The sequence below is a fragment of the Scophthalmus maximus genome, chromosome 1 (assembly GCF_022379125.1).
Source record: "Scophthalmus maximus strain ysfricsl-2021 chromosome 1, ASM2237912v1, whole genome shotgun sequence".
In the NCBI taxonomy this organism is placed as follows: Eukaryota; Metazoa; Chordata; class Actinopteri; order Pleuronectiformes; family Scophthalmidae; genus Scophthalmus; species Scophthalmus maximus.
Window position 1 is genome coordinate 30,914,071 of NC_061515.1, and position 24,096 is coordinate 30,938,166.

General features: G+C 45.2%; 1 protein-coding gene and 1 long non-coding RNA gene across 3 annotated transcripts; both read left to right on the top strand.

Annotated features, from left to right (window-relative positions):
• The first annotated feature begins 62 nt into the window (after positions 1-62).
• On the top strand, positions 63-7,084 carry LOC118312564 (protein SON). Its single transcript, XM_047335517.1, has 20 exons — positions 63-187; positions 836-1,051; positions 1,253-1,287; positions 1,458-1,672; positions 1,813-1,982; positions 2,155-2,375; positions 2,592-2,859; positions 3,009-3,202; positions 3,347-3,499; positions 3,612-3,787; positions 3,874-4,008; positions 4,095-4,181; positions 4,358-4,555; positions 4,775-4,885; positions 4,999-5,115; positions 5,208-5,355; positions 5,467-5,535; positions 5,636-5,751; positions 5,843-5,944; positions 6,255-7,084. Exons 1-20 carry the CDS (start codon positions 105-107, stop codon positions 6,330-6,332), a joined length of 2,892 nt encoding a protein of 963 aa, XP_047191473.1. The 5' UTR covers positions 63-104; the 3' UTR covers positions 6,333-7,084.
• Positions 7,085-8,332: 1,248 nt separating this feature from the next.
• Positions 8,333-10,009, top strand: LOC118304759. Of its 2 annotated transcripts, XR_007031334.1 has the most exons (4): positions 8,333-8,621; positions 8,727-8,789; positions 9,515-9,632; positions 9,759-10,009. It is a non-coding gene; the product is annotated as an uncharacterized LOC118304759 (long non-coding RNA). The 2 variants fall into 2 exon arrangements; XR_007031335.1 differs by lacking the exon at positions 8,727-8,789 and having other exon boundaries at positions 8,333-8,663.
• Positions 10,010-24,096: the final 14,087 nt, after the last annotated feature.

Below are 24,096 nucleotides of genomic sequence, written 5' to 3' on the forward strand. Positions count from 1 at the left end.
CATTATCATCTCTCTTCATTGAGAGACCCGGAGTGAGGCCCGGAACGAAACGGCCAGAGGACACGGGTTCCACCCGGACCTGAAAGGGAGACGCACGCCGAAACATGGCGGCCAACATAGAACAGATTTTTCAGGATTTCATTTTGAGTAAAATCAGAGAAATTGAAGACCAGAACGAAGACGAATCGTATGTGGACGTTGTGTGTTGTGATCGTTGAATGCAGTTTGTTAGCTAGTGGGGAAAAGGCTGTTTTTTTTCCAAGCTAAAGACGCCGCGGCGGTGACCACACCAGCTAACGTTAGCTTGGTCTTTACGTGAGACGCGACTGGTAGAGGTGTTGTTGTGGAGCCGTCGGCAGCAGGAGGAGGACGTGGACCTGCAGGGGAACAGTTCCCCTGCTTCGCTCAGTAACATTGTCGTGAAGGGTTTTCGGGAGTGAGTTTCACACTCACAGATTCGTCACACTGTCTCAAGACTCTGTGAATTAAGTCTTTCCTCCGTGAGATGCTCTGTCACATGCCCGTCGTCATGACACGTAGCTCCTGCTATCACAGTGTGATTTAGAAGGATCATTTATGGCTTATTGAATCCTCTCAGATCTGGAAAACATGTAAATACATCAACATTTGTCCTGTGTCCTCATCACATTCATCCAAATAGGTTATTGTCTTCTTCTCGGGACAGTTCTCTGAATTGATGTCTCAAACATGACGTCTGAGCTGTGGCACAACAAAGACGAGTAAATGTGTGTGTGTGTGTGTGTGTGTGTGTGTGTGTGTGTGTGTGTGTGTGTGTGTGTGTGTGTGTGTGTGTGTGTGTGTGTGTTTGCATCAGTGGCGGTGAAGGAGCGGTCGCCGGCGGCGAAGCGGACGGAGCAGAGAAAGCCGCGTCCGAAAGGGAGACGCGGGACGACGTCGGGGGCGGCGGCGTCACACAAAAGAAACACAAGAAGCACAAAAAACACAAGAGCAAGAAGAAGAAGAGGAAGCGAGAGAACGAGAAGGAAAGCAGTGACGAGTCGGAGGCGGACGGGAGCAAACATCAGCCGAGGTGAAGCTTACAGTTAATACGTATTCATTCTGAGAAAGGACAACTAATATCTTTGTTTGCTCTCAAACGGAACTCTCTGCTTTCAATCCACCAAGTGTTAAATTTGGGTTTATTAAAAATCCTTTTTTTCCTTCTGGCTATTTTACTATTAATACCCGCTTCTCAAATGTGCCTAACTCAGGTTTTATCTTTGCTTCATAGAAGAGGAACACCAACAGAGGTGAATAAGGAGCAAGGTATGTCTCTTTCTTAAATACTCAAAGGACCAACGTGGAAAATTAAAAGTCAAAGTATGAATTATCAGAGGGTCTGAACTGTGTCCGCATAGTCTTTACGCCATCTGTCGCTATGAAGTGATTTCTGTCGTCCAAAACACCGTTCGAGCTGTTGAACTGCTTTTCTGCAGGTGAGGAGGAGGAGAAGAGCAAGAAATGTCACAAGCGGCACTCAACAGGGAAGAAGAAGAAGAAGAAGAAGAAGAAGAAGAAGCGGAGGAGGAAAAGTGACGACAACTCATCAGACTCCGACTCCGAGTGTGTGTCAAAGCAGAGGGATGTTAACTGTGCTCAAAGCTTATCCCCGAGGCGACGAGAGGAGCTGCCTGATATCATCCCCAAACAGGTGAGAACACGAAAAAACAAAGTTGGCAAGTGTTTTTGCTCATTTCAGATCGATGCCATTGTCATTTTTTCTCATCCATACATTTAAAACGTTGGCGCATATTCATCATATGCATCAGTGACATCGCTGCCTCCTAACAGGACAGCTCCAATAAAGGGAGAAGAGACGAGGAGAGACGTGGCAGGGGGAGTTGTCGTTCCCGTTCCCGCTCACAGTCACATTCCGATTATCATTCGCATTCCTGCGCGGCGAGGGGGAGCTCGCGCTCCCGGTGTGCACACCACGGCCGGAGATCCAGGACGCGCTCCAGGTTTGAAGGAAAACCCTCAATTGAATGTTGATTGATTCTTGAGTGGATTGTAAAACATTATTTTGGCTTTAAAGTCCACGATGCGCTGTTGTGTAACAATGTAAGGCTGCCCCTTGATATGCTTCGTAAACCTGCCGTCCTCATTATGTTTATGTGTCTGTTGCCGTGGCAGCTCCTCAGAGAAGAGGCCAGTTCACGACGATCCCGCCCCATCGCCCCAGGGTCCTTCGAAAAGCCCCCGGCCGCCTCAGCCAGCCTCCAGCTCGTCTCACAGCGGTGTCAGAACAGAGGCGCTGACAGAGTCGAACGCCGCGGAGCCGCAGAACATTGAGCGGTGTGTGACGCCAGCAGAGGAAAAAGAAGAGAAATCAGAGGAGGCAACACAAAACTTCGGTAGGACCTGTTTTTATGTCACTGTCTATGAAGGTTCAGAGTCATCACACACTATTATACTGTTGTTTGTAATGAAATAAGAATATCTACAGACCCTGCTGACTAAACCAACGAAACACTTCCTGACCACGAGCCAATAGTAAAGATCAATACTTATATTTTCTGTTCTTTTGAGTTGTGTCCAAGTGTAATGTCTTCTGTGATCTACTTCTACAGTTACAGATTTCGGCACATCCCAGTCCACAGCTTCCAAACCCGACCGGACTGAGGAGCCTGGCTGCCCTCGGCTCAAAGTGCCGGAAACCACCCGGTCCCCCGTCGCCGATGTTAAATCGCCAGTAAAGAAGAAGAGGAAAACGTCGCCACAGAGGAGCAAAGATGGGAAGTCGTCAAAAAGGCCGAAAAGATCCAAGTCACCGAGTCGGAGCCACATGAGGGGATCCAGATCAAGGAGCCCGTCACGGAGGACGAGATCACGGTCGAGGTCGAGACACTGGCTCTTTTCTTAATCCTGGATCCTGTCATCATAGCTTAATAAAGTCTCCCTCCTGCAAGAATCCTCACTATTGTCATATACGATGCTGAAAATAAAGATAAATAAAGATAAACTGACCTTCTTGTCGTCTCGTTTAGGTCTGGGGGCCGGAGGTCCAGGAGGTCGCGCTCATGGTCGCCGTCACGGGGCCGGAGGCGGGCTCCGTACAGCCAGAGGGACCGCTGGAAACGAGAGCCGAGTCACTCGCCTGTGCTCATCCTCCGCAAAGATCGATCCCCCACCAGGAAACACTGCAGCTCGAGCGACAGTCCTCACCGCATCAGTGATCTGGGTCAGATGACAAGAGATCACGAATATCTCTTAACCTCCCAAACTTATAACAACAGTTAGCCAGTCTAGGACTAATGAAGTTGTTTTGTGAATAGACATTTAAATATGTTCAGGAACTCATCGCCTCCGGTTTTATCTTCCTCAGATAAGGAGCAGTTGTTGGAAATCGCCAAGGCCAATGCTGCTGCCATGTGCGCCAAGGCAGGAATGCCCATCCCTGCCAGCCTGAGGTCCAACATGCTTCCCCTTGTTCTGCCGAGTGTGGCCATGAACGCCGCCATGGCCAGTATGACCGCCGGTACGATTATCGATAAACCCCCTGTATCGTCCATCTGTCCTGTGGACTGATCTTTCATCTTTAATGCTGATTTAACTGAGCTACTGCAATTGTCTCCCTCTGTCCCTCTCAGCCACCATGACAGCAGCCCTGTCCAACATGGGCACTCTGTCCTCGCTGCTCTCTCTGCCCTCCATCACCAACAAGCCGCCGCCCGCCGCCGCTCAGCCCAACATCGCCGCCTTGGAGGAGGTGAAGAGGAAAGTGGCGAAGCAGGCGAACAGCATCAGCATCAAGGAATTTACTGATGTGAGGGTCCACAGCTCGTGTGCAGAAAAAAAATTCAACTCGTGACACAAACCTTTTGCTAATTTTCCGTGTGTGTGTGTTTGTAGAAATGCAAGATGATCGTCGACAGTAAAGGAGAGCTGCCTGTGGCAGTGCCTCACGTGTCAGACGAGGAGGATGATGGGAAACCGTTTGGAGGTTCAGCGCTTCGCGAGCAGAAAGCCATCAGCTTCAGCATCAATGTACGAAGACTTATTAAATGAAAATATTAACTTCTTCAGCAGACAGGTCATAGAAAAACGAAAACGATTTTCACTTTTACCTCCAGAACACAACGGTTCGTCCGGCGGTGAGGAGTGACGCTGGCATGGCCAAGGAGTTCCCCGTGTCGTCGGGATGCCAGCATCGTAAGAAGGTCAGGAAGGACGTCTAGTTTATAAGATATAGATATTAGAAATATAGATAGAAGTTCTAACTTGCCAAATAGAACAAAAATCACATGACAAGGGGAAATAAATTACGTTTAAAAGATACTGTCATGCAACAGTTTGATGAATCCCCGTGACTTATGTAACGTCTCACACCGGCCAGGAGGGCGAGGCGCTGGGTGCCTACGGAGAATGGGTTCCGGTTGACAAAGCAGCAGAAAAAGTGGCAGCTGCCTCCAGAAAGGCACAGAGCGCCGCTCTGGCAGCGCCCGCCTCCTCATCGTCAGGCGAAGGGGCTGCGGCGCCAGAGGCGGTGGAGCCGCCCGTTATTGACAGTGTCTTTCCTGATCCAGTGCAGCAGGTGAGAAGTGATGTCACGGAACATGCCGTAAAATCCTGAAAGTGTTTTAAAATGATATTCCTCTCTTTTTTTTGACTGTTATAATTCTTATCCTTATTCTTGAGTTTGCTTAGATTGATGAGTTCCATCACATTTGACCACATTTCACAGCTTGTAAGATAAAGTTAGGTATTTTAAAAATTAAAACCTCTTCCACCCTCTGTCTCTGTCCGTCTGCAGCCAGTCGACATCTCTCAGGCCGTAACCGAGAGAATCAAAGCTCAGCGGCGATTGGCCGAGAACCCGTATGATGTCAGTGCCATCTGCATGCTCAGCCGGGCGCAGGAGCAGGTAGGAGACACTTCCTGTTTCTAACGTTTTCTCTGGTTTTTTATCTATATTTTTTGATGGGGGTTGTGGCCTGACCGAGAGCTCGTCCACCTACACCTGTCCTGTTTTCTCAGGTGGACGCTTGGGCCCAGTCCAACACGGTGCCTGGTCTCTTCACCGGTTCGACCGGAGCCCAGGTCCTGACGTCAGAGGAGCTGTCCAACAGCGGACCACAGGCCTGGCTGAAGAAGGTAAGAGACGCACACACGCTGTAAAATATCAATGATGTGTTCACACCAAACACAAAACGAATGTTCATTATTATTGTTATTATGTGTGTCAGGACCAGTTCCTGAGGGCGGCTCCAGTCTCCGGGGGGGTCGGGGAGTTCCTGATGAGGAAGATGGGCTGGAGGACGGGGGAGGGCCTGGGGAGGAACCGCGAGGGAACCGTGGAGCCAATCATCATCGACTTCAAGGTCGACCGCAAAGGTCTGATGCCACATAATACAGATTTGTTCCTGTACCTCCTCTTGCTCAGCAGGGAGATGGTGTGATATTAAAGATGAGAATTATGACACTAATTATTTCTTTGTGTCGTAGGATTGGTCGCTGAAGGAGAGAAGCCACAGAAGCAGACAGGAGGCCTGGTGGTGACCAAAGACCTGATGGGTAACAGATTAACATGGAACATTTCTCCTTGTTCCACTGCTGCATTTTTTCAAATTAAAAAATTATCCTGATGAAATCCTCTGTGTTGGTGTGTCTGCAGGGAAACACCCGGTGTCCGCGCTCATCGAGCTCTGCAACAAGAGACGCATCATGCAGCCGGACTTCGTCATGGTTCACCACAGCGGCCCCGACCACCGCAAGAATTTCCTCTTCAAGGTGAGTTGTCTGGATCCGGAGCCAATATAAATAAATATACGTCATCGCCTGATATCGATGACCTTGAACACTCACGTTGTGTTGTCTCCAGGTCACGGTGAATGGCGTGGACTACCAGCCGCAGACGGCGAGCCCCAATAAGAAACACGCCAAGGCCATGGCGGCGACGGTCGCCCTGCAGGCTCTGGGAGAGGTGATTTGAAAAATAATGAGCAGATAACCAGAATACAGAGGAGTGAATCATAATAATATAATGACATAGGTTTTTATTTGTATTTCCCTTGTAGTCAGACAGATGGATGGATGAGGTTTATATATCAATCAATCAAACTTTATGGCACCTTTCAAACAAATCGAATTTGATCGAAGATTTTGACAGAACATTGGATGTTTAATTTTTAAAGACGTTTTAAAAATCTTATCTTGAAGTCTTATTTTATTCTCATGTGGAAATCGTATAAATTCTATTTGACATATTCCGACGTTCGTTGTTTTGTTCCCAGGTTCCTGTGGACGGACCGGGACTCTACACCGGCCCCGTCTTCACAGCTGCGTCCACCGGACCCCTCTTCTCCACATAGACACACGCACACACTCTGACTCAGACCGGACTCTGACCAATTTTATACCTTTTTCTTTATTCTTTTTTAAAGTCACCATGTTCCTGAAAGCGTGGTGAATACGTTTTTTGCCATGTCGTCAGGATCACAGAAGAGTCTTCATCTCATATCAAAAAGTGGATGGCATGTATGTATGTATGTATGTAACTATGAACGTATGATGATATTTATAAAACAGTAGCATTTCAAACTAATATATACATTAGCTAACCAGGACTCTAGTGTGACACAAGACGTCGTCTCTGCAGTAGATTCACTGTCGTCACAGCGAAGCAGAGCTTTTATCGTTGAGCTGTGAAATGAAAACCTGTGAACGACTCGTCTCGTTTGGTTTGAACAATTTTCTTTCTCTCTCTTTTTTCCTGATGTTATATATTTGTGGCCTGGCGTCGTCCTCACAAACTGTTTCTCACGTCGCTGTTGGACTTTGTGCAACTTGACCTACTCAAAATGTGTAAAGACAAAATAAAGATTCTATTTAAGTTAACGTCGTGGAGGAATCCACGTGGTGTGTCGCCGTAACGATGCCGCCGACAACTGTCTGGTGTCGGTTCCAGGGTTTTCATGAATTAAACCCAACAGGCGATGTCCTTTGTTGACGTGTTTTTAGATAAGATAATAAGAAAAATAAGTCCAAAGAGCAACAAATGGTTAAGGATAGATGATAAATGATGTAAAACTATTAATAGTTGTATAAAAATGTTTTTTCCTAATCTGTATGGATACTTGTTGTTTTGTTGATCCTTTTTCATGATCTTGTTTTTTTTATTTATTTACATATTTTTCATGCCTGTCTTGCTCAGTACCTAACACCGACTCCCTGTGCTCAGCGAAAAGGAAGCGGCTCAATCACCAAATATTAATTTGAGAAGGGGAAAAAAACAACAGAGCAGAAGAATAATGTGTGTGTTCAGCAGACAGCACAAGATGGCGCCAGTGAGTCGACTTCTTCAACAACGACTGAAAAAACACTGACATGATAAATTCAATATTCTTCTACATATATATTATGTACAGAGTGATGTACAGTATGCTCAGCTATTCGACATTTAAACTGTATATAAGGAAACTGCCGAGTGGCAATGATATCAGAGCAGTCGTTCACCATTGGGTTCATGAAGGGAGAAAATCTTATGTCATATCTAATTATAAATTATATTATTCAATCTCATTTTATTTTATCTCATAACATATCTTATTCATCGTATAATGTCTAATTTCCTCTTATGAGTCAGAATGACTCCTTCACACTTACGAATGCCAGCTGCTGGGGGCCAGAGATGGACACACTCCAATCTCATCACACAAGCAGAACTCAGGACGAGTGATTACTTCCTGCGGCCTGAGAGTAATGCAACCCTGTGCCCTCAGCAAAATGTCAAATTATAACTCCAGCTCAAACCAATGTGGAGACTGTTCTTTTCAGCTACTTAGCAACTAAATGGCGTATCACGGAAATAAAAACCTGACCTGAGCCCAGACCAGTGGAAAAACCTTGACAGTCAGAAGGACGTGACAGTGACAGTAGATTATCACATTATTATGTTAAACCATCAAATAAAGGATATACATTGTACCTCTGGATTGGACGACAAGCTGCAAACGCTGCACAACTATAAGGCAGACGAATAAAATCCATTGCGGTTTGCAACATGGGATAAATACATTAGAAGACTTGGACGAGATGTGAAGCCCCAGTGTGAGGAGGTCATTCTCATCTGGTGGTGAAGATGCAAACCGCAGCTAACTGAGCACAACTTCAATAAATGAGTGTTGTGTTAGTATGTATCCCAGACACTTGTTCCTCTCTGTCCTCAGAGGAGTTCTTCTTATAGATAAAGTAGAGTCAGTGTCGCAACTAATATTCATCTTTATCTTCATCTGTTTTGCAGTTTTTTGACTCTTCCTCCTGATCATCCAATCAACCTTTAACGGGACAAATCGGGGGAATCCGCCTTTAATTGATTAGCAGCTGGTGGTACCTGATTACAGTGGCAGCACCTGGGCCGACTCGGGCAGCCAATCAGCGTCCGCCCTGCGCACTGATATAGTTTGGGCAGCTCGCGGCGCGAGCGCATAGGAAACGAACCGAGACACGAGAAGACACGAGTCGAGACGAGTAGACACGAAGATACAAGAAGATACGAGAAGACACGAGTCCAGTTCACGGTTCAACACGTTGAACGTTGTGAACCTCGTTAATGCACAAGTTGTCAAGTTACAACGAACTGTGGAGACGATTTGTGTCGAGTGAGTGAAACGACCGGACGAGACCTCACCTGTGGCGTCCAGGTACTTTACTGTGTGTGTGTGTGTGTGTGTGGACGCCATTAACAACCCTTTGTGTTCCACCAGGTGAACCACGTGGGTCCTGAAGAAGAGGAGACTCGAACCTTCACTGTGAAGACTGAAGGAGAAGTGACTTGAATCATGCGTTATTTCAAAGAAGCTGTTTCCTCCTCTGTTCTCAACCAGTTAAATCATAAATCAATAAAACAATAACGCCACCGATCAACTGAACTTAATTCATGTGGTAATATTACAAATTATTTAAAAGTAGCAATTTGTATATTATTATGAACATATCACTTCCTGAGGCTATTGCAATAAGTCAGATGATTTTTCCTCATATTTTTCAGAGCATAACTCTGTCGTATGATCTTCATTTCTTTGAACACTAAACAAACGATGGTGGAAAATTAAATGACGTTAATTTACAGATATAATATATATTTTATATATGTGAGGGCCGCAGAGGCAACTGTCCACTGCAGGAGACATCTTCTTATTAATGCTGCTAATTATTAAAGATTACAGTCGGTCGGACAGCAGCCTCTCTTCTGCCCTTATATATATAATAATTATGAAATGTATATAAAATATTCATAAAATCTATATTAAATGAAAATCTTAACAGAATCATGGTCTTAAATATGAGGACATGTGGCGTGTTAGTCAGCAGGATTATAAACAGATGACATGTAGTGTCCACCAGAGGGCACTGAAGCTCTCAGGTCTTTTTTAAGCACATGGACACAGGAACTCTTTAACAGGTGGAAACATGTAACCTACTGGAGGACATTTTGATTTGTTACTTCTCGACCTGTGCATCTCAATAACTCGTCCTTCTCTCTTCCATCAAGGTGAATGTTGAACTGTGTGGAAGAAGATGATCAGACAGACACGGACTCAGTGATGTTGACCTGCCTGGCCCTTCACCGGGGCCCTTCACCGGGGCCCTTCACCTGGGTTCATATCAAGGTAACGAATTTAATCATAAACACATAGTTTGTATGGATATGGCATAGAGTGTCACTACATCCCCTCCCAATTGTATTAAATCATAATGCAGAGTTATGGTGTTAAAGATTTGTCTTTGTGTGTCAGCAGGATGATTTGCTCCTGAACGTTGAGGAAGAGAGGATCTGGACAAAGGGGCGGAGCCAGGGATGTTTCATTTCTTTCTTTAACATTTTTTAACATGATGATTCAGAGAATAATTCATGGATTTTGATGAATGAGACCAAACAATGTAACATAGTTTGTAAAGATATGAATGATGATTACCACCGTTAATATCCTGACATCCAGTGTGTTGTATGGAAAGTAGCTTCTTAGGAAAATATCATTCTTTATATAAAAACAATAACAGCATTTCTGTTCATTGTACAGTTAATTCTTCTGTCAGTCTGTGTGATGGTTGGTCTGTAGGTGAGTGGGTCTGTCGATCCGTTGGTCCGTTTGTTGAGCCGTTGGTCTGTTGGTCCGGTCTGTTGGTCCGGTTGGTCCGTCTGTTGGTCCGTCTGTCGGCCCGTCTGTCGGCCCTTCAAACATAGTTTGTAAAGATATGAATGATGATTACCACCGTTAATATCCTGACATCCAGTGTGTTGTATGGAAAGTAGCTTCTTAGGAAAATATAATTCTTTACATAAAAACAATAACAGAGCATTTCTGTTCATTGTACAGTTAATTCTTCTGTCAGTCTGTGTGATGGTTGGTCTGTAGGTGAGTGGGTCTGTTGATCCGTTGGTCTGTTGGTCGGTCCGTTGATCTGTTGATCCGTTGATCGGTCTGTCGATCCGTTGATCCGTTGATCCGGTCCGTTGGTCCGTCTGTTGGTCCGTTTGTTGAGCAGTTGGTCTGTTGGTCCGTCTGTTGAGCCGTTGGTCTGTTGGTCCGTCTGTCGGTCCGTCAAACATAGTTTGTAAAGATATGAATGATGATTACCACCGTTAATATCCTGACATCCAGTGTGTTGTATGGAAAGTAGCTTCTTAGGAAAATATAATTCTTTACATAAAAACGATAACAGAGCATTTCTGTTCATTGTACAGTTAATTCTTCTGTCAGTCTGTGTGATGGTTGGTCTGTAGGTGAGTGGGTCTGTTGATCCGTTGGTCTGTTGGTCGGTCTGTTGGTCCGTTTGTTGAGCCGTTGGTCCGGTCCGTCGATCCGTTGATCCGTCATCCGGTCCGTTTGTTGAGCAGTTGGTCTGTTGGTCTGTTGGTCCGTCTGTTGAGCCGTTGGTCTGTTGGTCCGTCTGTTGGTCCGTCTGTTGGTCCGTCAAACATAGTTTGTAAAGATATGAATAATTATTACCACCGTTAATATCCTGACATCCAGTGTGCTGTATGGAAAGTAGCTTCTTAGGAAAATATCATTCTTTATATAAAAACAATAACAGAGCATTTCTGTTCATTGTACAGTTAATTCTTCTGTCAGTCTGTGTGATGGTTGGTCTGTAGGTGAGTGGGTCTGTTGATCCGTTGGTCTGTTGGTCGGTCCGTTGATCCGCCGATCTGTCGTTCCGGTCCGTTGGTCCGTCTGTTGGTCCGTTTGTTGAGCCGTTGGTCTGTTGGTCTAGTCTGGTGGTCCGGTCTCTTGGTCCGTTGGTCTGTCCGTCTGTTGGTCCGTCTGTCGGTCCGTCAGACATAGTTTGTAAAGATATGAATGATGATTACCACCGTTAATATCCTGACATCCAGTGTGTTGTATGGAAAGTAGCTTCTTAGGAAAATATCATTCTTTATATAAAAACAATAACAGAGCATTTCTGTTCATTGTACAGTTAATTGTTCTGGCAGTAGTTGTGATGGTTGGTCTGTAGGTGAGTGGGTCTGTTGATCCGTTTGTCTGTTGGTCGGTCCGTTGATCTGTTGATCCGTTGATCGGTCTGTTGGTCCGTCTGTTGGTCCGTTTGTTGAGCCGTTGGTCTGTTGGTCCGGTCTGTTGGTCCGTCTGTCGGCCCGTCTGTCGGCCCGTCTGTCGGCCCGTCTGTCGGCCCGTCAAACATAGTTTGTAAAGATATGAATGATGATTACCACCGTTAATATCCTTACATCCAGTGTGTTGTATGGAAAGTAGCTTCTTAGGAAAATATCATTCTTTATATAAAAACAATAACAGAGCATTTCTGTTCATTTTACAGTTAATTCTTCTGTCAGTCTGTGTGATGGTTGGTCTGTAGGTGAGTGGGTCTGTTGATCCGTTGGTCTGTTGGTCGGTCTGTTGATCTGTCGATCCGTTGGTCCGTCTGTTGAGCCGTTGGTCCGGTCTGTTGGTCCGTTTGCTGGTCCGGTTGGTCCGTCTGTCGGTCCGTCTGTTGGTCCGTCAAACATAGTTTGTAAAGATATGAATGATGATTACCACCGTTAATATCCTGACATCCAGTGTTGTATGGAAAGTAGCTTCTTAGGAAAATATCATTCTTTATATAAAAACAATAACAGAGCATTTCTGTTCATTGTACAGTTAATTCTTCTGTCAGTCTGTGTGATGGTTGGTCTGTAGGTGAGTGGGTCTGTTGATCCGTTGGTCTGTTGGTCGGTCCGTTGATCCGTTGATCTGTTGATCCGTTGATCGGTCTGTCGATCCGTCGATCCATTGATCCGTCGATCCGGTCCGTTGGTCCGTTTGTTGAGCAGTTGGTCTGTTGGTCCGTCTGTTGGTCCGTTGGTCTGTTGGTCCGTCTGTCGGTCCGTCTGTCGGTCCGTCAAACATAGTTTGTAAAGATATGAATGATGATTACCACCGTTAATATCCTGACATCCAGTGTGTTGTATGGAAAGTAGCTTCTTAGGAAAATATCATTCTTTTCATAAAAACAATAACAGAGCATTTCTGTTCATTGTAAGGTTAATTCTTCTGTCAGTCTTTGTGATGGTTGGTCTGTAGGTGAGTGGGTCTGTTGATCCGTTGGTCTGTTGGTCGGTCCGTTGATCTGTTGATCTGTTGATCCGTTGATCGGTCTGTCGATCCGTTGATCTGGTCAGTTGGTCCATCTGTTGGTCCGTCCGTTGGTCCGTCTGTTGGTCCGTTGGTCCGTCTGTTGGTCTGTTGGTCCGTCTGTTGGTCCGTCTGTCGGTCCGTCTGTTGGTCCGTCTGTTGGTCGGTCTGTCGGTCCGTCTGTTGGTCCGTCAAACATAGTTTGTAAAGATATGAATTATGATTACCACCGTTAATATCCTGACATCCAGTGTGTTGTATGGAAAGTAGCTTCTTAGGAAAATATCATTCTTTACATAAAAACAATAACAGAGCATTTCTGTTCATTGTACAGTTAATTCTTCTGTCAGTCTGTGTGATGGTTGGTCTGTAGGTGAGTGGGTCTGTTGATCCGTCGGTCTGTTGGTCGGTCCGTTGATCGGTCTGTCGATCCGTCGATCCGGTCCGTCCGTTGGTCCGTCTGTTCGTCCGTTTGTTGAGCAGTTGGTCTGTTGGTCTGTTGGTCCGTCTGTTGAGCCGTTGGTCTGTTGGTCCGTCTGTCGGTCCGTCTGTCGGTCCGTCAAACATAGTTTGTAAAGATATGAATGATGATTACCACCGTTAATATCCTGACATCCATTGTGTTGTATGGAAAGTAGCTTCTTAGGAAAATATAATTCTTTACATAAAAACAATAACAGAGCATTTCTGTTCATCATACAGTTAATTCTTCTGTCAGTCTGTGTGATGGTTGGTCTGTAGGTGAGTGGGTCTGTCGATCCGCCGATCCGTCGTTCCGGTCCGTTTGTTGAGCCGTTGGTCTGTTGGTCCGTCTGTTGGTCCGTCTGTTGGTCCGTCTGTCGGTCCGTCAAACATAGTTTGTAAAGATATGAATGATGATTACCACTGTTAATATCCTGACATCCAGTGTGTTGTATGGAAAGTAGCTTCTTAGGAAAATATTATTCTTTACATAAAAACAATGACAGAGCATTTCTGTTCATTGTACAGTTAATTCTTCTGTCAGTCTTTGGGATGGTTGGTCTGTAGGTGAGTGGTTCTGTTGATCAGTCGGTCTGTTGATCCGTTGATCTGTTGATCCGTTGATCGGTCGTCGATCCGTTGATCCGTCGATCCGGTCCGTTGGTCCGTCCGTTGGTCCGTTGGTCCGTCTGTTGGTCCGTTTGTTGAGCCGTTGGTCTGTTGGTCCGGTCTGTTGGTGCGTCTGTCGGTCCGTCTGTCGGTCCTTCAAACATAGTTTGTAAAGATATGAATGATGATTACCACCGTTAATATCCTGACATCCAGTGTGTTGTATGGAAAGTAGCTTCTTAGGAAAATATCATTCTTTACATAAAAACAATAACAGAGCATTTCTGTTCATTGTAAGGTTAATTCTTCTGTCAGTCTTTGTGATGGTTGGTCTGTAGGTGAGTGGGTCTGTTGATCAGTTGGTCTGTTGGTCGGTCCGTTGATCTGTCGATCCGTTGATCTGGTCCGTTGGTCCGTTGGTCCGTCTGTCGGTCCGTCTGTCGGTCCGTCTGTCGGTCCGTCTGTTGGTCCGTTGGTCCGTCTGTTGAGCCGTTGGTCCGTCTGTTGGTCCGTCTGTTGGTCGGTCTGTCGGTCCGTCTGTTGGTCCGTCAAACATAGTTTGTAAAGATATGAATTATGATTACCACCGTTAATATCCTGACATCCAGTGTGTTGTATGGAAAGTAGCTTCTTAGGAAAATATTATTCTTTACATAAAAACAATGACAGAGCATTTCTGTTCATTGTACAGTTAATTCTTCTGTCAGTCTTTGGGATGGTTGGTCTGTTGATCAGTCGGTCTGTTGATCCGTTGATCTGTTGATCCGTTGATCGGTCTGTCGATCCGTTGATCCGTCGATCCGGTCCGTTGGTCCGTCCGTTGGTCCGTTGGTCCGTCTGTTGGTCCGTTTGTTGAGCCGTTGGTCTGTTGGTCCGGTCTGTTGGTGCGTCTGTTGGTCCGTCTGTCAGTCCGTCTGTCGGTCCTTCAAACATAGTTTGTAAAGATATGAATGATGATTACCACCGTTAATATCCTGACATCCAGTGTGTTGTATGGAAAGTAGCTTCTTAGGAAAATATCATTCTTTACATAAAAACAATAACAGAGCATTTCTGTTCATTGTAAGGTTAATTCTTCTGTCAGTCTTTGTGATGGTTGGTCTGTAGGTGAGTGGGTCTGTTGATCAGTTGGTCTGTTGGTCGGTCCGTTGATCTGTTGATCTGTTGATCCGTTGATCGGTCTGTCGATCCGTTGATCTGGTCAGTTGGTCCATCTGTTGGTCCGTCCGTTGGTCCGTCTGTTGGTCCGTTGGTCCGTCTGTTGGTCTGTTGGTCCGTCTGTTGGTCCGTCTGTCGGTCCGTCTGTTGGTCCGTCTGTTGGTCGGTCTGTCGGTCCGTCTGTTGGTCCGTCAAACATAGTTTGTAAAGATATGAATTATGATTACCACCGTTAATATCCTGACATCCAGTGTGTTGTATGGAAAGTAGCTTCTTAGGAAAATATCATTCTTTACATAAAAACAATAACAGAGCATTTCTGTTCATTGTACAGTTAATTCTTCTGTCAGTCTGTGTGATGGTTGGTCTGTAGGTGAGTGGGTCTGTTGATCCGTCGGTCTGTTGGTCGGTCCGTTGATCGGTCTGTCGATCCGTCGATCCGGTCCGTCCGTTGGTCCGTCTGTTCGTCCGTTTGTTGAGCAGTTGGTCTGTTGGTCTGTTGGTCCGTCTGTTGAGCCGTTGGTCTGTTGGTCCGTCTGTCGGTCCGTCTGTCGGTCCGTCAAACATAGTTTGTAAAGATATGAATGATGATTACCACCGTTAATATCCTGACATCCATTGTGTTGTATGGAAAGTAGCTTCTTAGGAAAATATAATTCTTTACATAAAAACAATAACAGAGCATTTCTGTTCATCATACAGTTAATTCTTCTGTCAGTCTGTGTGATGGTTGGTCTGTAGGTGAGTGGGTCTGTCGATCCGCCGATCCGTCGTTCCGGTCCGTTTGTTGAGCCGTTGGTCTGTTGGTCCGTCTGTTGGTCCGTCTGTCGGTCCGTCTGTTGGTCCGTCAAACATAGTTTGTAAAGATATGAATAATGATTACCACCGTTAATATCCTGACATCCAGTGTGTTGTATGGAAAGTAGCTTCTTAGGAAAATGTCATTCTTTACATAAAAATAATAACAGAGCATTTCTGTTCATTGTACAGTAAATTTTTCTGTCAATCGTGTGATGGTTGGTCTGTAGGTGAGTGGGTCTGTTGATCCGTTGGTCGGCCTGTTGATCCGTTGGTCTGTTGCTCGGTCCGTTGATCCGTTGATCGGTCTGTCGATCCGTTGATCCGTCGATCCGGTTCGTTGGTCCGTCTGTTGGTTTGTTGGTCCGTTCGTTGGTCCTTTGGTCAGTCTGTTGGTCCTTTGGTCCGTCTGTTGGTCCGTTGGTCCGTCTGTTGGTCCGTTGGTCCGTCTGTTGGTCCGTTGGTCCGTCTGTTGGTCCGTTGGTCTGTCTGTTGGTCCGTCTGTTGAGCCGTTGGTCCGTCTGTTGGTCCGTCTGTCGGTCCGTCAAACATAGTTTGTTAAGATATGAATGATGATTACCACCGTTAATATCCTGACATCCAGTGTGTTGTATGGAAAGTAGCTTCTTAGGAAAATATCATTCTTTACATAAAAACAATAACAGCATTTCTGTTCATTGTAAGGTTAATTCTTCTGTCAGTCTTTGTGATGGTTGGTCTGTAGGTGAGTGGGTCTGTTGATCAGTTGGTCTGTTGGTCGGTCCGTTGATCTGTTGATCTGTTGATCCGTTGATCGGTCTGTCGATCCGTTGATCTGGTCAGTTGGTCCATCTGTTGGTCCGTCCGTTGGTCCGTCTGTTGGTCCGTTGGTCCGTCTGTTGGTCTGTTGGTCCGTCTGTTGGTCCGTCTGTCGGTCCGTCTGTCGGTCCGTCTGTTGGTCGGTCTGTTGGTCCGTCTGTTGGTCCGTCAAACATAGTTTGTAAAGATATGAATTATGATTACCACCGTTAATATCCTGACATCCAGTGTGTTGTATGGAAAGTAGCTTCTTAGGAAAATATCATTCTTTACATAAAAACAATAACAGAGCATTTCTGTTCATTGTACAGTTAATTCTTCTGTCAGTCTGTGTGATGGTTGGTCTGTAGGTGAGTGGGTCTGTTGATCCGTCGGTCTGTTGGTCGGTCCGTTGATCGGTTTGTCGATCCGTCGATCCGGTCCGTCCGTTGGTCCGTCTGTTCGTCCGTTTGTTGAGCAGTTGGTCTGTTGGTCCGTCTGTTGAGCCGTTGGTCTGTTGGTCCGTCTGTCGGTCCGTCTGTCGGTCCGTCAAACATAGTTTGTAAAGATATGAATGATGATTACCACCGTTAATATCCTGACATCCATTGTGTTGTATGGAAAGTAGCTTCTTAGGAAAATATAATTCTTTACATAAAAACAATAACAGAGCATTTCTGTTCATCATACAGTTAATTCTTCTGTCAGTCTGTGTGATGGTTGGTCTGTAGGTGAGTGGGTCTGTCGATCCGCCGATCCGTCGTTCCGGTCCGTTTGTTGAGCCGTTGGTCTGTTGGTCCGTCTGTCGGTCCGTCTGTCGGTCCGTCTGTTGGTCCGTCAAACATAGTTTGTAAAGATATGAATAATGATTACCACCGTTAATATCCTGACATCCAGTGTGTTGTATGGAAAGTAGCTTCTTAGGAAAATGTCATTCTTTACATAAAAATAATAACAGAGCATTTCTGTTCATTGTACAGTAAATTTTTCTGTCAATCGTGTGATGGTTGGTCTGTAGGTGAGTGGGTCTGTTGTTCTGTTGGTCGGTCTGTTGATCCGTTGGTCGGCCTGTTGATCCGTTGGTCTGTTGCTCGGTCCGTTGATCCGTTGATCGGTCTGTCGATCCGTTGATCCGTCGATCCGGTTCGTTGGTCCGTCTGTTGGTTTGTTGGTCCGTTCGTTGGTCCTTTGGTCAGTCTGTTGGTCCGTTGGTCCGTCTGTTGGTCCGTCTGTTGGTCCGTTGGTCCGTCCGTTGGTCCGTCTGTTGGTCCGTTGGTCTGTCTGTTGGTCCGTCTGTTGAGCCGTTGGTCCGTCTGTTGGTCCGTCTGTCGGTCCGTCAAACATAGTTTGTTAAGATATGAATGATGATTACCACCGTTAATATCCTTACATCCAGTGTGTTGTATGGAAAGTAGCTTCTTAGGAAAATATCATTCTTTACATAAAAACAATAACAGAGCATTTCTGTTCATTGTAAGGTTAATTCTTCTGTCAGTCTTTGTGATGGTTGGTCTGTAGGTGAGTGGGTCTGTTGATCAGTTGGTCTGTTGGTCGGTCCGTTGATCTGTTGATCTGTTGATCCGTTGATCGGTCTGTCGATCCGTTGATCTGGTCAGTTGGTCCATCTGTTGGTCCGTCCGTTGGTCCGTCTGTTGGTCCGTTGGTCCGTCTGTTGGTCTGTTGGTCCGTCTGTCGGTCCGTCTGTCGGTCCGTCTGTCGGTCCGTCTGTTGGTCGGTCTGTCGGTCCGTCTGTTGGTCCGTCAAACATAGTTTGTAAAGATATGAATTATGATTACCACCGTTAATATCCTGACATCCAGTGTGTTGTATGGAAAGTAGCTTCTTAGGAAAATATCATTCTTTACATAAAAACAATAACAGAGCATTTCTGTTCATTGTACAGTTAATTCTTCTGTCAGTCTGTGTGATGGTTGGTCTGTAGGTGAGTGGGTCTGTTGATCCGTCGGTCTGTTGGTCGGTCCGTTGATCGGTCTGTCGATCCGGTCCGTCCGTTGGTCCGTCTGTTCGTCCGTTTGTTGAGCAGTTGGTCTGTTGGTCTGTTGGTCCGTCTGTTGAGCCGTTGGTCTGTTGGTCCGTCTGTCGGTCCGTCTGTCGGTCCGTCAAACATAGTTTGTAAAGATATGAATGATGATTACCACCGTTAATATCCTGACATCCATTGTGTTGTATGGAAAGTAGCTTCTTAGGAAAATATAATTCTTTACATAAAAACAATAACAGAGCATTTCTGTTCATTGTACAGTTAATTCTTCTGTCAGTCTGTGTGATGGTTGGTCTGTAGGTGAGTGGGTCTGTCGATCCGTCGTTCCGGTCCGTTTGTTGAGCCGTTGGTCTGTTGGTCCGTCTGTTGGTCCGTCTGTCGGTCCGTCTGTTGGTCCGTCAAACATAGTTTGTAAAGATATGAATAATGATTACCACCGTTAATATCCTGACATCCAGTGTGTTGTATGGAAAGTAGCTTCTTAGGAAAATGTCATTCTTTACATAAAAATAATAACAGAGCATTTCTGTTCATTGTACAGTAAATTTTTCTGTCAATCGTGTGATGGTTGGTCTGTAGGTGAGTGGGTCTGTTGTTCTGTTGGTCGGTCTGTTGATCCGTTGGTCGGCCTGTTGATCCGTTGGTCTGTTGCTCGGTCCGTTGATCCGTTGATCGGTCTGTCGATCCGTTGATCCGTCGATCCGGTTCGTTGGTCCGTCTGTTGGTTTGTTGGTCCGTTCGTTGGTCCGTTGGTCCGTCTGTTGGTCCGTTGGTCCGTCTGTTGGTCCGTTGGTCCGTCTGTTGGTCCGTTGGTCCGTCTGTTGGTCCGTTGGTCTGTCTGTTGGTCCGTCTGTTGAGCCGTTGGTCCGTCAAACATAGTTTGTTAAGATATGAATGATGATTACCACCGTTAATATCTTTACATCCAGTGTGTTGTATGGAAAGTAGCTTCTTAGGAAAATATCATTCTTTATATAAAAACAATAACAGAGCATTTCTGTTCATTGTACAGTTAATTCTTCTGTCAGTCTGTGTGATGGTTGGTCTGTAGGTGAGTGGGTCTGTTGAATCGTGTTCTCTTGGTCCGTCAATCCATTGATCCGTCGTTCCGGTCCGTTGGTTGGTCCGTCTGTTGAGCGGTCTGTTGAGCCGTTGGTCTGTTGGTCCGTTTGTTGAGCCGTTGATCCGTTGCTCTGTTGGTCGGTCCGTTGATCCGTTGGTCGGCCTGTTGATCCGTTGGTCTGTTGCTCGGTCCGTTGATCCGTTGATCGGTCTGTCGATCCGTTGATCCGTCGATCCGGTTCGTTGGTCCGTCTGTTGGTTTGTTGGTCCGTTCGTTGGTCCTTTGGTCAGTCTGTTGGTCCGTTGGTCCGTTTGTTGAGCCATTGGTCTGTTGGTCCGGTCTGTTGGTCCGGTCTGTTGGTCTTTCCGTCTGTCGGTCCGTCTGACGGTCCTTCAAACATAGTTTGTAAAGATATGAATGATGATTACCACCGTTAATATCCTGACATCCAGTGTGTTGTATGGAAAGTAGCTTCTTAGGAAAATATCATTCTTTACATAAAAACAATAACAGAGCATTTCTGTTCATTGTACAGTTAATTCTTCTGTCAGTCTGTGTGATGGTTGGTCTGTAGGTGAGTGGGTCTGTTGATCCGTTGGTCTGTTGGTCGGTCCGTTGATCCGTTGATTGGTCTGTCGATCCGCCGATCCGTCGTTCCGGTCCGTTGGTCTGGTCTGTTGGTCCGGTCTGTTGGTCCGTTGGTCTGTCCGTCTGTTGGTCCGTCTGTCGGTCCGTCAAACATAGTTTGTAAAGATATTAATGATGATTACCACCGTTAATATCCTGACATCCAGTGTGTTGTATGGAAAGTAGCTTCTTAGGAAAATATCATTCTTTATATAAAAACAATAACAGAGCATTTCTGTTCATTGTACAGTTAATTCTTCTGTCAGTAGTTGTGATGGTTGGTCTGTAGGTGAGTGGGTCTGTAGTTCCGTTTGTCTGTTGGTCGGTCCGTTGATCTGTTGGTCGGTCCGTTGATCTGTTGATCCGTTGATCGGTCTGTTGGTCCGTCTGTTGGTCCGTTTGTTGAGCCGTTGGTCTGTTGGTCCGGTCTGTTGGTCCGGTCTGTCGGCCCGTCTGTCGGCCCGTCTGTCGGCCCGTCTGTCGGCCCGTCAAACATAGTTTGTAAAGATATGAATGATGATTACCACCGTTAATATCCTGACATCCAGTGTGTTGTATGGAAAGTAGCTTCTTAGGAAAATATCATTCTTTACATAAAAACAATAACAGAGCATTTCTGTTCATTGTACAGTTAATTCTTCTGTCAGTCTGTGTGATGGTTGGTCTGTAGGTGAGTGGTTCCGTCGATCCGTTGGTCTGTTGGTCCGGTCTGTTGGCTCGTCTGTTGGTCCGTCCGTTGGTCTGTTGGTCCGTCTGTTGGTCTGTTGGTTGTTTTGTCGTTCTTGTGGGAGTTCCTGTAGTTTCTGGACTGGAGGTTTCTCCTCCTCCACCATCACACTGACACAGATCAACTGGACAAAGTGAGTTAGATCAAACCAGAAAAAATCTTCTAAGAATTGAATCGTAGATCATAAATTAAATGTGTTCTATGATCCACATTCTGGTTGAGCTTCTCTTTAACACGACATGTGGATACAGTTACTGTAACACAATGGATGTGATATTAACTGTTAATAAACATTCATATCATACAAGCTATTTGTTCATGATTTAATCTTTTTACTATAAGTAGCAATTTTTTAATAATATTATATCATATATTAAAATATAATTTTTAAGACCATAATTCTGTCTGTAGTATGATTTTCATTTAATTTCCACTGTCAGTCGTTCTATTCGTCTGTCTGTTGGTCATAGGAACAAATTAAATGTAAATCGTAACAGACAGAATCTTGGTCTTAAAGCAATGAGGGGGGAAATCATCAGATGTAGAAGAATAGATTTTATGTTGTTTCTGTACTTGTGTATTTCCTCAATAACTCTTCTCTCTTCCCTTGCCGGTCTCCTCTCCACCCCCAAAACCAAACTGTGTCTTTGTAGACGGATCTTTCTCCAGGGCTGCTCCCAGGCTGTGGAACTCCCTCCCCAAGAGATCCGTGATTCTGACTCCCTCACCACCTCAGTCACGCCTAAAAACCACCTCTTCTCCTCCGCATATCCCCCTGCCCCCCCCCCCTCTGCCCTCCCTGCCCAGCATCCCTCTCTCTCTGCCCCCCCCTCTGCCCTGCCCCCCCCTCTGCCCTCCCTGCCCAGCATCCCTCTCTCTCTGCCCCCCCCTCTGCCCTCCCTGCCCAGCATCCCTCTCTCTCTGCCCCCCCCTCTGCCCTCCCTGCCCAGCATCCCTCTCTCTCTGCCCCCCCCTCTGCCCTGTGTCCCCCCCTCTGCCCCCCCTTTACACCTTTTTTTTCTGGTTTGTTTTCTTGATTTGTTTTGTACCAGCGCTTAAAAATTAAATATATTATTATATATTATCATTATTATTCCCTCGAGGTAAATGAATGAAAAGTGCTTTATATATTATTGTCAATTGTTTGTACGAGATGTTTGTCCTATTGAGACATTACACATGTTTTCATATGATGCTTTAAAGTGACAAGTGTAATGTAATTTGATAATTCACATTAAATCAATGTTGTTATTGTGTCATTCTATTAATTTCCGCCCTCCAGCAGTGTTTCATCAGGGGTCTGACCTCACTTGACCCTGGGTAACTACATCAGAAGAGATTGTTTTTCACGTGAAGGTTTGAATGTGGAGCTTCACTGAACGGGTTCTGACGTGAAACATCACAGATCAAAACAGGAAGTAAAAAGTTGTCATTCTTTTTCAATAAGTGTCAACTTCAGTTCACTTGTGGCCGTCGTGGAACCAACCAGCATGTCACAGAAGATCCACAGGTTGTGTGGAGCAGGACGAGCAGTCAGTCTGGTTTCCTCCAGAAGGAACCTGAGGACACGGGAAGTCGTATTTAGTTTCCACATGAGAAACAAGAGTTTATAACTAATGTCACACATTAAAGAGATTTGTTCTGTGCTGCACAATTGTGAATGTTTCAATTGGAAATGTTATAAACCACTGATGGGTCCTTGCTCATCAGTGGTGGAAATTTACCAATGTAACTGCTGTGACGTGTGTTTTTGGGGTAGAACATCACACAGTGATTTGTCACAGATTTGTTTTGTGTTTTCGGGGTGGAACGTCACAGTGATTTGTCACAAAGTGATTTGTTTTGTGTTTTTGGGGTGGAACGTCACACAGTGATTTGTCACAGATTTGTTTTGTGTTTTTGGGGTGGAACGTCACAGTGATTTGTCACAAAGTGATTTGTTTTGTGTTTTTGGGGTGGAACGTCACAGTGATTTGTCACACAGTGATTTGTTTTGTGTTTTTGGGGTGGAACGTCACACAGTGATTTGTCACGGTGATTTGTTTTGTGTTTTTGGGGTGGAACGTCACACAGTGATTTGTCACAGTGATTTGTTTTGTGTTTTTGGGGTGGAACGTCACAGTGATTTGTCACACAGTGATTTGTTTTGTGTTTTTGGGGTGGAACGTCACAGTGATTTGTTTTGTGTTTTTGGGGTGGAACGTCACACAGTGATTTGTCACACAGTGATTTGTTTTGTGTTTTTGGGGTGGAACGTCACAGTGATTTGTCACAGTGATTTGTTTTGTGTTTTTGGGGTGGAACGTCACAGTGATTTGTCACACAGTGATTTGTTTTGTGTTTTTGGGGTGGAACGTCACAGTGATTTGTCACAAAGTGATTTGTTTTGTGTTTTTGGGGTGGAACGTCACAGTGATTTGTCACACAGTGATTTGTTTTTTGTTTTTGGGGTGGAACGTCACAGTGATTTGTCACAGTGATTTGTTTTGTGTTTTTGGGGTGGAACGTCACAGTGATTTGTCACACAGTGATTTGTTTTTTGTTTTTGGGGTGGAACGTCACAGTGATTTGTCACAGTGATTTGATTTGTGTTTTTGGGGTGGAACGTCACAGTGATTTGTCACAGTGATTTGTTTTGTGTTTTTGGGGTGGAACGTCACAGTGATTTGTCACAGTGATTTGTTTTGTGTTTTTGGGGTGGAACGTCACAGTGATTTGTCACACAGTGATTTGTTTTGTGTTTTTGGGGTGGAACGTCACAGTGATTTGTTTTGTGTTTTTGGGGTGGAACGTCACAGTGATTTGTCACACAGTGATTTGTTTTGTGTTTTTGGGGTGGAACGTCACAGTGATTTGTTTTGTGTTTTTGGGGTGGAACGTCACACAGTGATTTGTTACACAGTGATTTGTTTTGTGTTTTTGGGGTGGAACGTCACAGTGATTTGTCACACAGTGATTTCTTTTGTGTTTTTGGGGTGGAACGTCACAGTGATTTGTCACAGTGATTTGTTTTGTGTTTTTGGGGTGGAACGTCACACAGTGATTTGTCACACAGTGATTTGTTTTGTATTTTTGTGGTGGAACGTCACAGTGATTTGTCACAAAGTGATTTGTTTTGTGTTTTTGGGGTGGAACGTCACACAGTGATTTGTCACACAGTGATTTGTCACAGTGATTTGTTTTGTGTTTTTGGGGTGGAACGTCACACAGTGATTTGTCACACAGTGATTTGATTTGTGTTTTTGGGGTGGAACGTCACACAGTGATTTGTCAC